Source organism: Zootoca vivipara, chromosome 6 (assembly GCF_963506605.1).
Source record: "Zootoca vivipara chromosome 6, rZooViv1.1, whole genome shotgun sequence".
Classification (NCBI taxonomy): Eukaryota; Metazoa; Chordata; class Lepidosauria; order Squamata; family Lacertidae; genus Zootoca; species Zootoca vivipara.
The window spans coordinates 20419706-20434012 of NC_083281.1; the positions used below are offsets into that span (position 1 = coordinate 20419706).

The following is a 14307-nucleotide window of genomic DNA, read 5'->3' on the forward strand; positions in this document are numbered from 1 at the left end:
TTTATGCCCCGCTCTTTCCAGGCAGAGGTCCATGCTTTAACACTCTGCGTCTGAGTGTTGTTTCTTTTTTTGGCCTGGAGATTTCCCTGCGAAAACCTGCTCTATAAAGCTCAATTGGAGTAAACGTCAATTTGGGTTTTCTGCGGATTGACGTTTGCTCCTATGGAGCTTTAAAGAGCGGGTATTTGCAGGGAAGTATCTGGAGCAAAATGGAAGGTGCTTGGAAACTGAGCTTTAAAGCACGGACCGTGCCTGAAAAGAGCAGAGGAAAGTTAAGTGTGGTGAAAGGTAAAGGTAAAGGACCCTTGGACAGTTAAGTCCAGTCAAAGGTGACCATGGGGTATGGCGTTCATCTCGCTTTTCAGGCCAAGGGAGCCGGTGTTTGTCCACAGACAGCTTTCCAGGTCATGTGGCCAGCATGACTAAACCACTTCTGGCGCAACGGGACACTGTGATGAGTGCCAGGGCGCATGGAAACGCCGTTTACCTTCCTGCCGCAGCGGTACCTATTTATCTACTTGCATTGGTGTGTTTTCAAACTGCTAGGTTGGCAGAAGCTGGGACAGAGCAACGGGAGCTCACCCCGTTGTGTAGATTTGAACCACCGACCTTCCGATTAGCAAGTCCAAGAAGCTCAGTGGTTTATAAGCCCCTAAGTCCTAGTCTAGGGCCATGACAAACATCCCTTTCCTCTAAACTGGAGTGCTAACACCAACACAATGGGAACAGGACACTTTTGACCCTCTCCTCCCCTGAAAGCGTCCTGCTATTTTGTATTCAGCTGGTTGATCTAAAATTGTTTCTCGTTTTAGAAGCTCTCTTGCACAGAAAAGTGAAATGTTTGAGGGTCAAAAGTACAAGGCGATGTTTTGCACAGAAGGGTCAAAAGTTCAGCCTAGGAATCTGGCAATCAAAGGGAAATAGAAAATTAATCCGAATTCTCTTTTCCTTCAGATTGGCTTAAAGGTTGGAAAGGGAAATGAAAATACTGTACACAAGCTAGAAAACAGCATAGTTTATTGGAAAAGTAGAAGAGTTAGTTGTGGAGTTTGGAGCTGGAGCACGGAAAGAAAGAAAAAGAGATGAAACACTTTAGGAATGCAGGAAATGTTAGGAGAGCACAGTGGGTATTGCAGCTGAAAAGAAAAGACTGCAAAGGGACCTAGAAGCTGAAGTGAAGGGTGCAAATTGATAATTATTGGCCTAGTTAGGGAGACAGATTAGAATAAGCAAAGCTGATTGCATTTATCTCTGTTTTCTATTTGCTTTTATCGGTAACTACACAAACTTTAAAATTAGCTTGTTTTCTAAAATTAATTTCCCAATAATTATTTAATGTGCTGCCTTACTAAAACTTGTAAGTGAAAGCATACTTCATTTTGGAAAAAGTTTGGTCTGCAGCTTTGTTATTCGCGCCATGTGTAAGTCTCGTACCTGTCTACCAATTAATGTCCAAAAGGTTCAAGAGCTGTTCAATGGAGGCAGCCAGAGAAAAATAAACCCTGTTGCCTCTCCCGTCCCCTTTCTCAAAATCAGAAAGCCCCTAATGCTGTAGTCTCCAGACACATCTGTATGCATTTGTGAAGGAGAAAGTGGCCATCTCAGGCCTGCCTTGGCCTGGAAACTAAGCAGCTGAGAAAAGAAAGGCCTAAGGCAGGGGTCAGCAACCTGTGGTCTATGGGCCACAAGCAGCCCACGGGGGTCCTTTAAACGACCCATGAGCTACCTCCAAACCAAGCCACCCGCTCGGTGAGTCCCCTCACACTGTGGGGACTTGTTTCCACGGCACTGGAAACCGCAATTTCTGGCATCTGCGCAGAGTGAACCGGCCCAGGCAAGGTAAACCTTGCCAGCCCCTGGTCTAAGGGCAGGTAGTGTTCAAAATGGCAGCCCACACAGTCATCACTAAGATGATGGTTGGCTGCCTATGGCCCTCGGCTTGTTGTTAACCATTCCAATAGGATCCCACTTGGCCTGATGTCTCTCCCCACCCATGCCTCACTCTGGAGAAGCCTCCATCTTGGAAAAAGTGCCAGCTGGCCAGGTTAATGTACCTTCACCGAGGGTTTTCCCCAGGGCCACCTTGTGGCGATCTATCATGACGTCTCGCAGCTTCTCTTTCAGCTCCTCGCTAATGCCCAGGCTGTTCACTGTCACAAGAAAAGGGGGGGGGGGGAAGAGAGGGGGTCACGGCACATTATGCACACGGCCATCACGGGGCCCACACCTCCGGGTCTCTATCACAGGCCAAGATGGGGGGTTTAAACAGGGGGAGGGAAGGGAAGGCAGCCTGATTTCTAAATGTAGTTGGAGAAGGGTTGGGGTGGTTAGTTGTTTGGCCCCTCGAAAAACAAGAGCCAGGGTCCTTGAAGTTTTCAAAGAAACCTCAACCAATAGGCCAGCCAAGAAGCACCAGCCCTTTTCATCTTCTGCTGTTGCTGAGAGCATTTCACCAGCCTAAGTGGATGAGTGGCTTCCAGCCTAATTTTCTGATTGTCTGGGAGCCCTATTTAAGCTCTTTCATCTCAGGTCATTCCTCTCACTTCTGAGCCAGCAAAACAAGAGTTTTCCAATCCAGAAAGGCCATCCCTTCTTGCTCTCCCCTCCCCTTGCTAGGTGTCTAGTTTTCTTTTCCAGTGGAGACGTTCCATTCCGTGGTTACTGAATACACACAGCATCTTCACTGGGCTGTTTTGGGCCCGTTAAATCTTTTGTGTTTTGTAAACCTTGGCATTCTCCCGAGTTTGCAGGTACCTTCCTCGTCTTTCTCAGCTGCCCTGTTTTTCATGCAAATCCATCGGCACTCCCTACCTGAGCTCGCTTTTAGAGCAGCCCTTCAGTGAGGCAAAGTGAAGCCATTTGCCTCAGGCAACAGATCTGACCGCCTCCTCTTGCTCTCCATCGCCAGCCCTGCTGGATTTTTGCCTATGGCGCTGTGGCAGCGCAGGGGTGACGGTAGGGGCAGGGAGCGGGTGGGATTTGTAGCGGTCACAGCAGCAGTGTGGGTGTCACTAGGATGCAGCAAAACAACTTGGGCAAGCTGTGGGAGCGATAGTGGGACCAGGGAGGCAGGAATATTGGGCTCAACCCAGAAATCATAATGACCAGTAATGTCTCTGTCCTGCTTCTCCAAATATTGTCAAAAGCAGGTTGGACTATCAAACCGTTGCAGGGTCAAAGCACCCTGCGGTCTAGGAGACTGCATGGAGCAGCGGCCATGACTGAGGCAAAAGATGGGAAGAAGGCAGGCAGAACCACCAAACCGGGTGATTAAGGAGACAATAGCTGATGTCTGCCGAAAAAAGAGCATCGGGCGGTGTCTGTATTTTGGGAATAACCTACAACTGTGGTGGAGGTGGGAGCATTCCTTGTGGGATCCTGGACCACAAGGCTCGGGCGCAATGCATGCTGGGTAGTTGGGAAAGGCGGACCCACTCCTTCTGTGACACTCACAAGTGGCTTCAGTGGTCCGGCGGCTGTAGGATTTGCGGACTCGGTAGTGGACCACCAGCTCTCCCTGCTCCATGCTGGGTTCAAACGCTTCCCTGCAGAATGGGCAGGAGGAGAGAAACAGACAGTGAAAGAGGAGAAGCTACCAGAAGCGGTGTCACAGAATCACAGAAAGGTTGGATGGATCCCTCAGTGGTCATCTAGTCCAACCCACTGCAATGCAGGAATCTCAACAAAAGCATCCATGGCAGGTGTCCGTTCTCCACTTACCCATAGCGTGTTTCCTTCCTCCTCATCCGCGCCAAGAAGATGATTATGAAGGCGGCGGCGGCGAAGGTCGTGGCTATGGCAATTACCACGTACCACCAGTGCCAGGAGAAGGCAGGGGCGGAGGTTTCTACTATGGAGAAGGGAAGAGGAGTAGGGGTCAATGGGAGGAGCCATTCTAGATGCCCATCCAGCGCATTACCTTGTGGGATATGATACATAAGTAGCAGTCAAGTACAACATTCCTTGTTTTCCTAGAGTGGACATGCGGGGGAATGTTTGATCCAGCCAGTCCAAAACTCCCTGTTTCCTCCTGGCTGGGCAAACTTCCTTTGATTGTGACTAGAGGTGGGTGTGACCTTACCTGTCCAGGTAACAAAAGGACAAGGCACACAGCACTCTCTCTCCTCTCTTTGACTTATTCCGTCGTTGGAGCAGTTTTTAGCTAGAGATGTTCTGGTGGCTTCCAGCCAACAGAGGACAAAGAGATTATCCCCATATGGGATAGCTCCACATGTATATACTTTGTAACTAAGTCTGCCTTCAGGGATCCAACTGTGAACTGATGAGTAAACTTCTTTTCTTGACTCTCAATAAGATTGTCGTGTGTTTATTCTTTTAAGAGGGATAATAAGGGAAATTACCAGGAACATACAATTCAATACTGAATTGTACGATATTGAGAGGCTTACACAAGCCTGCAACCAACTACCCGCTGTGCATTAAAAGGGGAAAGTAAAACTCTGCTAAGTAAAGGAACTTGCTAGCGCAAGTTAGGAAGGATATTAATAAACAATATATCCTCTCTTGCCTCCCTGAACATTCCCACACACCTTTCCCTGCCTCGGCTGTGCACACGGCATACATTTAAAGCACCTAAGTTTTCCCCAAAGAATCCTGGGAAGTGTAGTTTACTGCAAGCACCCTAAACAAACTACATTTCCCAGGACTCTTTAGAGTTGAGCGCAATGTGCTTTAAGTGTACGGTTAGCAGGCAACCCCTGTTACTGTTTAAACTGGAAGAACAGAGCAGAGAAACCAGCGACCAAATCTGGGACCAAGTACGATGCTGAGGGGAAGATGAGGGGATATCCTAGTTTCTTGGCAGCCGGACGAGTTCTCCTTAGAAACCAGGGTGGATAAAAATCAATGATATTTTTTTAAAAATAAAAAATAAAAAATGGATATTAAAAAAAAAATTAAATTGGATTTTTAAAATAAAATGCTTTTAGAGGAAAAACTTTCTAAAGCTACTTTTCTGTTTAAGTTACATTATAGTCCAAAGGCTATTCATCAGGAAATAAGGGTGAAAAAGGAGAGCATGTCCCCCTCAAGCCTGGTCACGATGTATTGCCTACACTGGGGAACTTTTAGAGAACAAGTTTTAATTTATTCTTATCATCGCGCGAGAGAAGCCGCAACTAAACAAGATATAATCAAATTAGCCAACACCAAAAGAAAGAAAGAAGGAAGGAAAACATATTTCCAGAAGTGCTCTCTGGAATGTTCTAGAAGGAAACAGCATCACCTCTCATTCCCCGATGTTGCCCATCCTAAAATCCCAAATCATTTCTGTAGGCTGGGGGTAGAGTGTTATGCACTGTTCTTACCTGGCTGGGCCTGCGGCAGTTCATCTGTAAAAGAGAAAAACCAATATATAAATTATTTGAATATGATCTCCCTCCAAGCCAAATGTCAGCGTCAAGCTTCCGCCAATAGGGCCTTAGGCCGTTTTTCTGGGGACATCAAAGAGAATCAAAACTCCTAAAGCAGAAAGCACGGGTCCTGTTTTATAACCAGCTTCAGTTTCTGTGACTCCACAAGGCGCCAGAAGCCATCATAACAAGAAGTGGGATACAAATTAGAAGCAGGAGATCCTGCTAGATCAGAACCAGGACTGAGATCAGGAATTGCCCAACATAGAACCATTCTTAGAAAGCAGGAAGTCGAAGGCTGGGCTAGAATAACAAAAAACAAAATAAAAAGAGAGATCAAATGATCATTTTGGAAGAACCACCAAAGAGTTGGGAAACAGTTGGGAACAGTTAAGGACTGTTTTTTTAATAAAAAAAGGGGGGGAAGCTTATTTTTTTGGCACCCAAATGATTCCCCCATATCTCATATGATACACTTAGAAAGATGTGCAGGAATAATTGGCTATGAAAAAGGAACTTTATTTATTTCAAATACTCCTTAACCGATTTCCTCATTCCGCGTCTGAACTCTTTGGACCGTATCCTACGTTAGTCAGAGTAGACACATTGGGCAGCATCCAACGAAACAAATTATGCTGTTACGTAACTTCCCCCACCCTCTCCTTTCCCTGCACAACTCCCCCCCCCCCAACAAAAATCTGCTGTGGGGTTTTCTTCAACCCTCCAGAGCAGATTGGATGGGGGGTGAGGAGTCAGGAAAGTTCAATGCACAGCCGAAACTTCTTGCGCTAGTCTAACTGTTTCATTGGATGCCATCCATTGAAACCTATGGACATGACTAACTTAGGTCTGTTAATATAAATGGGTCTACTTTGAGTAGAAGTCAATTGGACGTTTCCCCCCCGAATGTGACTTCCGATCGCGTGTTTCGGTTCTGACCCATATGATGTTCCAATGCGTTGACATTTCTGAGCACTGTCGCAATATTCCAGACCCCCTCACAACCACAGCAGAGTCTGCCTCTGCCTTACGCCCAGTGCTGCAGGGGTCTGGGGTCGTGGGGGTGTCAAAGACCCCTTCCTATTTCCACAGCTGGGTCCCTGGCTCCAGCATCCTAGAGCCACGCTATCAGCGTGAAAGTCATTTCAGGAACCATGAAAACACAAGGTGCTTCTGTTTCAAGAGAAGGGTGTGCAGTGGAACTTCACGAAAAACACAACTTAAGTCACTTCCAATGTAAGGTTTTGAAGCACTCAGTATCATTTGCCTGTGTATGTGCACAGAAAATAATACGTAGAAGTAAAGGACCTCTGGATGGTTAAGTCCATTCAAAGGCGACTATGGCATTGCAGTGCTCATCTCGCTTTCAGGCCGAGGGAGCCAGTGTTTGTCCACGGACAGCTTTCCTGGCCATGTGGCCAGCATGACTAAACCACTTCTGGCGCAACAGAACACCGTGATGGAAACCAGAGTGCACGGAAAAGCCGTTTACCTTCCCGCCACAGTGGTACCTATTTATCTACTTGCTGTGGCGTGCTTTCGAATTGCTAGGTTGGCAGGAGCTGGGGAAGAGCAACGGGAGCTCACCCCATTGTGTGGATTCAAACCACCGACCTTTTGATCAGCAAGCCCCAAAGGCTTGGTGGTTTAGACCACAGTGCCACCCGCATTCCTACAGAAAATAATAGATCTAGCTGAAAGGCCACACATGGAAATCTGCAGTGCATCCCCGTTTATTATTATTATACAATAAACTTAGAAGGGTGTGTGGCTGTGACTATAATGAACACAGAACCTCCAAGTTTCCCTATTTTCCAGCGACAGTCCCGGATTTACAGAAACTGTCCCGGTTTCTTGGTGTCCCACTTTTCCTTAGGATGCTCCTATTTTCATTGGAGAAATGTTGGGAGGGTATGCAGTTATCTGACCCCCCTGAGCCAAGGAGATAAGTAACTATTGAACCGTTAGAAGACATCTTATAGGGAAGTGGGTTTTTTAATGGTTAATGTTTTACAGTATTATGTTTTTATATATGTTGGAAGCCCCCCAGAGCGGCTGGGGCAACCCAGTCAGATGAGCAGGGTACCAATAATAAAAAATACTGTCATCATGGAATAGGATGCTGCTATTTTCATCAGGGAAATGTTGGAGGGTATGTAAGGGACCCTGTGCTTCTGTTATTTGCCACAACACTAAAGCTTGTGAGGACACCCCCCCCAAAAAAAAACCATGACACATTATCTCATATTCCTTACCGACATCCCCAGATGAAACCATGATGGCTTTGCTCCAGGGACCATCTCCTGCTTGTGTGTAGGCCGCGACACGGACGGTCAGATTGTGTACTGTTTTGTTCAGGTTCAAGATGGTCTCGTTGGTCAGGCCCACATCCACAACCACCTGGTGGGGGGAGAGGGTGGCAAAAACGCCAGGCGGGGGATTAGGAAGATGGCGGGCGATGGCTCAGGCTAAGTACAGGGGGTCAATGGGGAGGGTGCCCTCTCCAGTCCTGAGAAAGGAGGTCCTCACCTCGGGCGAGTCGCCGCTTTGACAGACCAGCTTGTATCCACGTATGATCCCGTTGATGACGCCACGCGGCTCTCGCCACTGCACGATGGTGCAGGTGCCATTCTGTGTGGCCATGATGTTCTCTGGCGCAGTGGTGGGCACTGCCACAGAAAAGTGTACGTTACCATGGAAACACTGCGGCCATGACCCTTTCTCATTAGCTCTGAACCCACAAAGTGGCATCAGGCAAGCAGCTATAGCCCAGTCTCAGCCACTTGATTGGTAACAACCATGGTCTAAGCTTCTAAACCAGTGGTTCTCAAACTTTTTTCTCTATGGGCCACACTTTCAGAATAACCGTTTGCTCGAGCCAGACAGAATTTTTTTATTGATAAGAAATGCATTGGAAAACCAAAAAGAAACCACTCCTAGCAGAGCTTGATTTATAACATACAATGCAACTACTTTATGAAAAGATTGTGGGACGTCCGGAAAGTATAAAACAATGTAGCTACATAAGAATGTGAATCACTCCCAAAATACAATGATGAATGAACCTCTTATGCATGTACTTTAAGTACGGATAGTAATTCAGTGAGAGAGGTGTGCTTGCTTTTGCTGGGTAATCTCATTTATATTCGGTCTAATTCGAGACAAACTCTCATGAACACAGAAAAAGCAGTCCTCTTTTCTGATCTTTCATATTTGTCAGAGTTGAAAATCCCTGTTCACATCAAAAGGTTGTGGAGAAATCATTTCGGTACTATCCTATCCTACACTGAAATGTTTAAATGTTTCTTTCATTGTCCTTTAATCTTCCAGCTACAACTGCTTTCCTCTCCTGCCATGCCACAGTGGCATGCCACCCTCTTTGAGAACCACTGTTACTCTCCAAACCAGTGTTTCCCAACCTTGGGTCTCCAGCTGTTTTCGGACCAAAGTTACCATCATCCCTGACCACTGGGCCTTGCTAACTAGAGATGGTGGGAGTTGTAGTCCAAAAACAGCTGGGAAACTCTGACTCTAAACCAGCCTTTCTCAACCTTGGATTGTTGGACTACAACAGGGGTAGGCAACCTAAGACCTGGGGGCCAGATGCGGCCCAATCGCCTTCTCAGTCAGGCCCACGGACACTCTGGGAATCAGTGTGTTTTTACATGAGTAGAATGTGTGCTTTTATTTAAAATGCATCTCTGGGTTATTTGTGGGACATAGGAATTTGTTCTTTTTTTTCCTTCAAAATATAGTCCAGCCCACCACATGTTCTGAAGGAAGGTGGACCGGCCCACAGCTTAAAAAGGTTGCTGACCCCTGGACTACAACTCCCATCATCCCTGGCCACTGGTCCTGCCAGCTAGGGATGACGGCAGTTCCTCATTCTTGCTCCAAGCGGCACCCCTCTGTGAGTTCCTTTCTCCTCTGAGAGATCAAGGCAGAACCCAGAAGGATCAACCACCTACTCTCTCCCCCACTCCCATTTCAAGCTCACCTCCTTCCAGGGTTTCCATAGCAACCCAGTGGGTCCACGGGGAGTTGCCTTCTCGGGAGCGACAGGACACCCGTACATGGTAGGTGGTAAAGGGGCTCAAGCCATCCAGGGTGTGGCTGAACGGGGGGACGTGGAGGTTCTGGTTATAGAGTTCCCGGTCCGACACAGTGCTGAGGTCCTCGTCCGAGCGCACAGCCTGGGAAAAAGGGGCAGGGGTAAGGATTTGAGGACAGAAAGGCAGCGTGTGCCAGGGATGGGTCGACAGGGCAGGAGTTAGGAACATATTATTGCTCTACAACAGGCATGTCCAACAGGTAGATCGTGATCTACCGGTAGATCACTGGACGTCTATGGTAGATCAGCGGTAGATCAGTGGCTCCCCCCAAAGAAGCTAAAGAACTTTGGTTGCCCTAAAAAAACTCAACATCTTTGTCCTGCACCCCTAAAATGACCTGAACCAACAGGGCTTTCCTTCCTAAAAAAAAAAAAAAAGCTCAACGTCGCTTTCTTCCCTAAAGAAGCTCAACAACTTTTACGTGAACCCCCCAAAACAGGGCTTTCCTTCTTAAAAAAAGCTCAACAACTTTGACCTGAACCCCAAAAAGGGGGGTAGATCACTGCCAGTTTTTAACTCTGTGAGTAGATCGCTGTCTCTTGGAAGTTGGCCACCCCTGCTCTACAATAATCTAGCTAAGATTCCTGCCTTGCATGAGATGCCCTTCTGGGCATAGAAGCCGACTCCTAGGGGTCCCCACCAATTTTTTTTTTAGAGGACTAGCCCCCCCCCAAAAAAAGTGGATGGGCATTGCCATTCAAATACAGTGGTACCTCTACTTACGAATTTAATGCGTTCCGAACACACATTTGTAAGTTGAAAAAAATTGTATGTCGAAACCCATAGGAATGCATTGGGAGAAAAAATTCAGAAGTAGAGTTATTTGTAAGTAGAGGTACTACTGTAGTGTGTGTGCACTGCACAACGTGACTGATTTTGTGTGGCGGGGCTTACCTCCCCCCTCCCCAATATTTTATTCAAGTTGGCACCCCTGCCTCTGGGACACCGTCCAACTATACAATTCTGTGATTCTATATGAAGCCTCCTTGGACCGTGTAACAACATTGAAGAATTTAAAAAAGAAAAGAAAAAGAAAACTCCCCCTCCTCTCTGCGGTGGCACAGTCCAGGATTCTCCCCGACTGCATAACATGTGGATCAGCTCAAAGGCTCGATCTCTGCGGTGGAATTCCAGACTGTACCACTTTGCGGTGTAGGTGGCATGTTACACTTTTTTTAAAGCTCCCTCTATGCTGAAGCTATCCTCCTTTGGGGAAATTTCAGAGATCCAGACATTTTGCCCATTTTTCCAAAATTCCCCCATGGATGCTAATTCCGTCACTGGAATCCCGGACATGTCTGGGAAGATCCGGACGTATGGCAACCCTACATTAGGACCTGTGAGAGACCAGGGTTCGAATCCCCACATGGCCATGACGCTCGCTGGGTGTCCTTTGGCCAATCACTGCCTCTCAACCTCACCTACCTCACAGGGCTGTTGTGAGGAAGAGGAGCCACCACCTTGAGCAACTTAAATAAATACATGCAATTAAATAATAAAAACTCGCTAACACGAGGAGGAGGATTTTTGTCTCAGAGGCACCTGCCTTCTGCTCTCAAGCAGTTTGCTTTGTTTTATGTGGGGAAAACATTCAAAAGCTGCGCCCCCCTGAACCCCGAAGTGGTACAGATCACTGTGCCACCTCAGACCCTAGAAGGGGACAGACGGATGGCCCCATATCTGAACACACACACCCCTCTTTGCTATCAGTTTTGTTTCCTGGCCTCTGCAATCCCTTGCCGAGGCTCTTTCAGTTCCCTATTCCTGAGAGCTTGTCACACGTCATGAGGGCATCCGGTTGGACATTTGACAGAAGCAGAAGCTGGCCAGGAAATGGCTCCTAAAAATAAAACCGTTCCCTCGAAGGGCAGGGGCAAAAGTGGCAGAGTCCTTCCTCAAAATAGTTGGGCAAGGGAACTTGGGCTGGCTTCAAGGCTCCCCTCCTTACCTGGATGGTGCACAACTCAAGAGCGTAGGCCCCACTCGGTCCTGGTTCCCACGTCACTTCCAGGTGGTGGTCGCTACGATGCAGGAGGGATAAGGCACTTGGCCGCCCAGGTACCACTAGAGGGAACATGTAAGAGAGCAGGTGTATGATATACCACAAGAGCTTACTGCGGAGAAAAGTCAAAAAGAGGGTGTTTTACAGCTTGGCTCTATGCATGTTTAGTCAGACGTAAGTCCCACTGTGGTCAGAGGGGCCTACGTACTTTGATTAGGATACAGGCACCTTCTCATGGGCTTGTTCATCATTACTGTTATCCAGAAGTTGTCAAGAATACACGGCTTCCTTTTATAAAATACTTCACTGATAACCCTGAACAACAGCAACTACTAAAACCACAGATTGGACTTTGGCAAACTTAACTGGATTGATCTGTTCCTAGACAGACGAGGGGGACGAGTTGGGGTTTTTGCTTTTGCATCTTCTCTCTCTCTCTCTCTCTCTCTCTCTCTCTCTCTCTCTCTCTCTCTCTCTCTCTCTCTGATAATTGTTATATATTGCAAATCAATAAAACTTTACTTAAAAAAGAATACTCGGGCAATTACACGAAGCACACTTATTGCGTCAGCTACCTTTCGTGTGTCAGGAATGACCCAAATCCGCAATCTGAAAGTAGCACGTGCTACTCCTGTAAACTCAGGGCAACTTGAGAAGTTCAAAAAAAGGATATTTGTGTAGTATCTTTGCATTTGAAGTCTGGGTTTTTAAAAATGCAAATTGCATCAGCTGCGGAAGGGGGATGCTACTTAACAGGATCAGGGAAGGTGTGGTGTGTGTGTGTGTGTGTGTGTGTGTGTGTGTGTGGACACCTTCCCTTTCCTCCTCTCCTGTGGTCCTGATGAACATTCCTCCCCTGAAGCGAATATATTCACTAGGAGGAATTCTCCCAGACGCCCTCGCTGCCTCGGAGCAATTGATAAGATTTTCTCCCTAAGCAAAAAAACCTAGCTTCGTAAATGGGACTTTCTTCTAGAACTGCAGCAGGGGGAGGAATTTCCCCTCTGTGCCTGCATGGATCCCATTAATTATCACACACACCAGCTGACACAGTTTGCATTGTTAAAAACTTTCGTGTTAAATCCAAATATGCATTTAGCTTCACCCTCAGTGTACCGAAAGTTGTGCTGCGGCCTTGGCAAGGTCCCCGTTTGCTCTAGGAATGCACCCCACAACCCATCCTCTCACCTGTCACCTTTGCAGTCCGAGATGTGCCCACCCCCTTATCGTTGTGGGCCTCACATGAGAACGATGCGCTGTGATTCAGACCTGAGAGACGAAAGAAGACACAAAAGTAGATATATTTAGTCATTACCCACAGCAGCCTTGTTTTTAAATGCAATGGTTATTAGCATTTCTGTTCCGGTTTTAGGTCTAAAGTGATTTTACGTGCCTAAGCTCATGAATCTTCGCAGTGTTCTTGTGAAGTCATTCACGCTCCCAGCTTACAGAGCGCTGCATGTTCATTATTTATACCTAAGGTTGCCAGGTGAATTTAAGTCTTAGCAGGAGACTTAAATCTTGCTCTCCCAGGCCCAAGTCTCACCCTCTACTCCACAAGGCAATACTCAGCAGGACATCTCAGTTTTTGCCTTGCAAATCCAGCATCCCTGTAAAGTAGCTAATCTTCCCATTTTACAGATTTGGAAAGGAGACTGAGAAGTTAACCAGATAAATTGGGGAACAGGAAGAATAAGGCCATGGTCAAACTATGGGAGGAGTGAGAGTACCATTTGTGTGTTGAGGTCCCTTAATAAAATCCACAAAGGCAGGATATCCTCTCCTGTCATTTGAGCCCCGGAATAAACTCGTATCTTCCACACCTAGCATGACATTCTGGGTACTTCTCAAGAGCACAGTGTGGACTTCTCCACAGCAATGTACAACAGCACCTCAAACTCAACCCCTCCCCACTCTTTCCAGTTTCAAATTACAGGCAAAGAAAAATCAGGGAAATGAGACTGGGGACAATTCCGGGCTGTTATTGCAGATTTCCAGCATGCCAGATCACCCACCCACCCACTCCCTCCAAAAACCCTTGCAACGCTTTTATTATTTATAATATTTATCAAAAGAATAAAATACACCTTTGCCCAAAGTCCCCGCACACAAGACAAACATTATTATTCAGAATAATTATTTAATCCCATGTGAATAAAACGTCACCTTACTTACATTAAAATTAGCACCTCTGCTAATTAAACTGACTTTCCTTTGATGGTTGGCTTTTACACTTGTGTTTCATTTGTAAGGTGCCCTGAGAATCTCCTTTACGGAATGGGAAAGCAGGGTGTGCTTTTTTTAAAAAAGAGTAAACAATATTAAATAACAACATGCAGGAAGTCCCAGGTTCAGCCAGGTAGGGCTGGGAGAAAGAGATCCTCATCTAAAATCCCAAGGAGCTGCTGATAAGTCTCGATATTCTTCAACCTTGGGACCAACCCCATCAGCTTCTCCAATGGCTGGGGGCATAGCTGCCAAGTTATCCCTTTTTTAAAGGGATTTTCCCTTATGCTGAATAGGCTTCCTCACGAGAAAAGGGAAAACTTGGCAGCTATGGCTGGGGGTGAGTTGTTTCTCAACATCTGGTGTCCCGAGGTTGAGGAGCCAGCGAGCTAGACAAGGCTGAGCTAGATGGACCTGTGGTCTGGCTTCCTCAGAACTGAACTGCCTTGGGTTCCATGACAGAAGAAAAGGCAGGGCATAAATGTTAGGAAACCAACAAATGTAAGAAAACAAAAGCCAGACTTTTGTCCTCCTCCAATCAACCAGGTCCCTTCCTGCCACCCTCCCCTCTGCCCCAGAGAAACAACATCTGGGG

At 46.8% G+C, this 14307-nt stretch overlaps 1 protein-coding gene across 2 annotated transcripts in view; it reads right to left on the reverse strand.

Annotated features, from left to right (window-relative positions):
• The window catches only part of AXL (AXL receptor tyrosine kinase), a 62680-nt gene that overhangs the window by 15001 nt on the left and 33372 nt on the right, over positions 1 to 14307 (reverse strand). Inside the window, exons 5-13 of one of the 2 annotated variants that reach the window (XM_035117287.2) lie at positions 12675 to 12755; positions 11433 to 11548; positions 9370 to 9565; positions 7902 to 8041; positions 7628 to 7772; positions 5328 to 5351; positions 3721 to 3847; positions 3454 to 3545; positions 2055 to 2150 (exon numbers count right to left, since the gene is read on the reverse strand). In XM_035117287.2, coding sequence (XP_034973178.2) covers positions 2055 to 2150; positions 3454 to 3545; positions 3721 to 3847; positions 5328 to 5351; positions 7628 to 7772; positions 7902 to 8041; positions 9370 to 9565; positions 11433 to 11548; positions 12675 to 12755 — 1017 coding nt within the window. Of the gene's footprint in view, positions 1 to 2054; positions 2151 to 3453; positions 3546 to 3720; positions 3851 to 5327; positions 5352 to 7627; positions 7773 to 7901; positions 8042 to 9369; positions 9566 to 11432; positions 11549 to 12674; positions 12756 to 14307 lie in introns of both variants that reach the window. The other variant, XM_035117286.2, reaches the window with a different exon arrangement.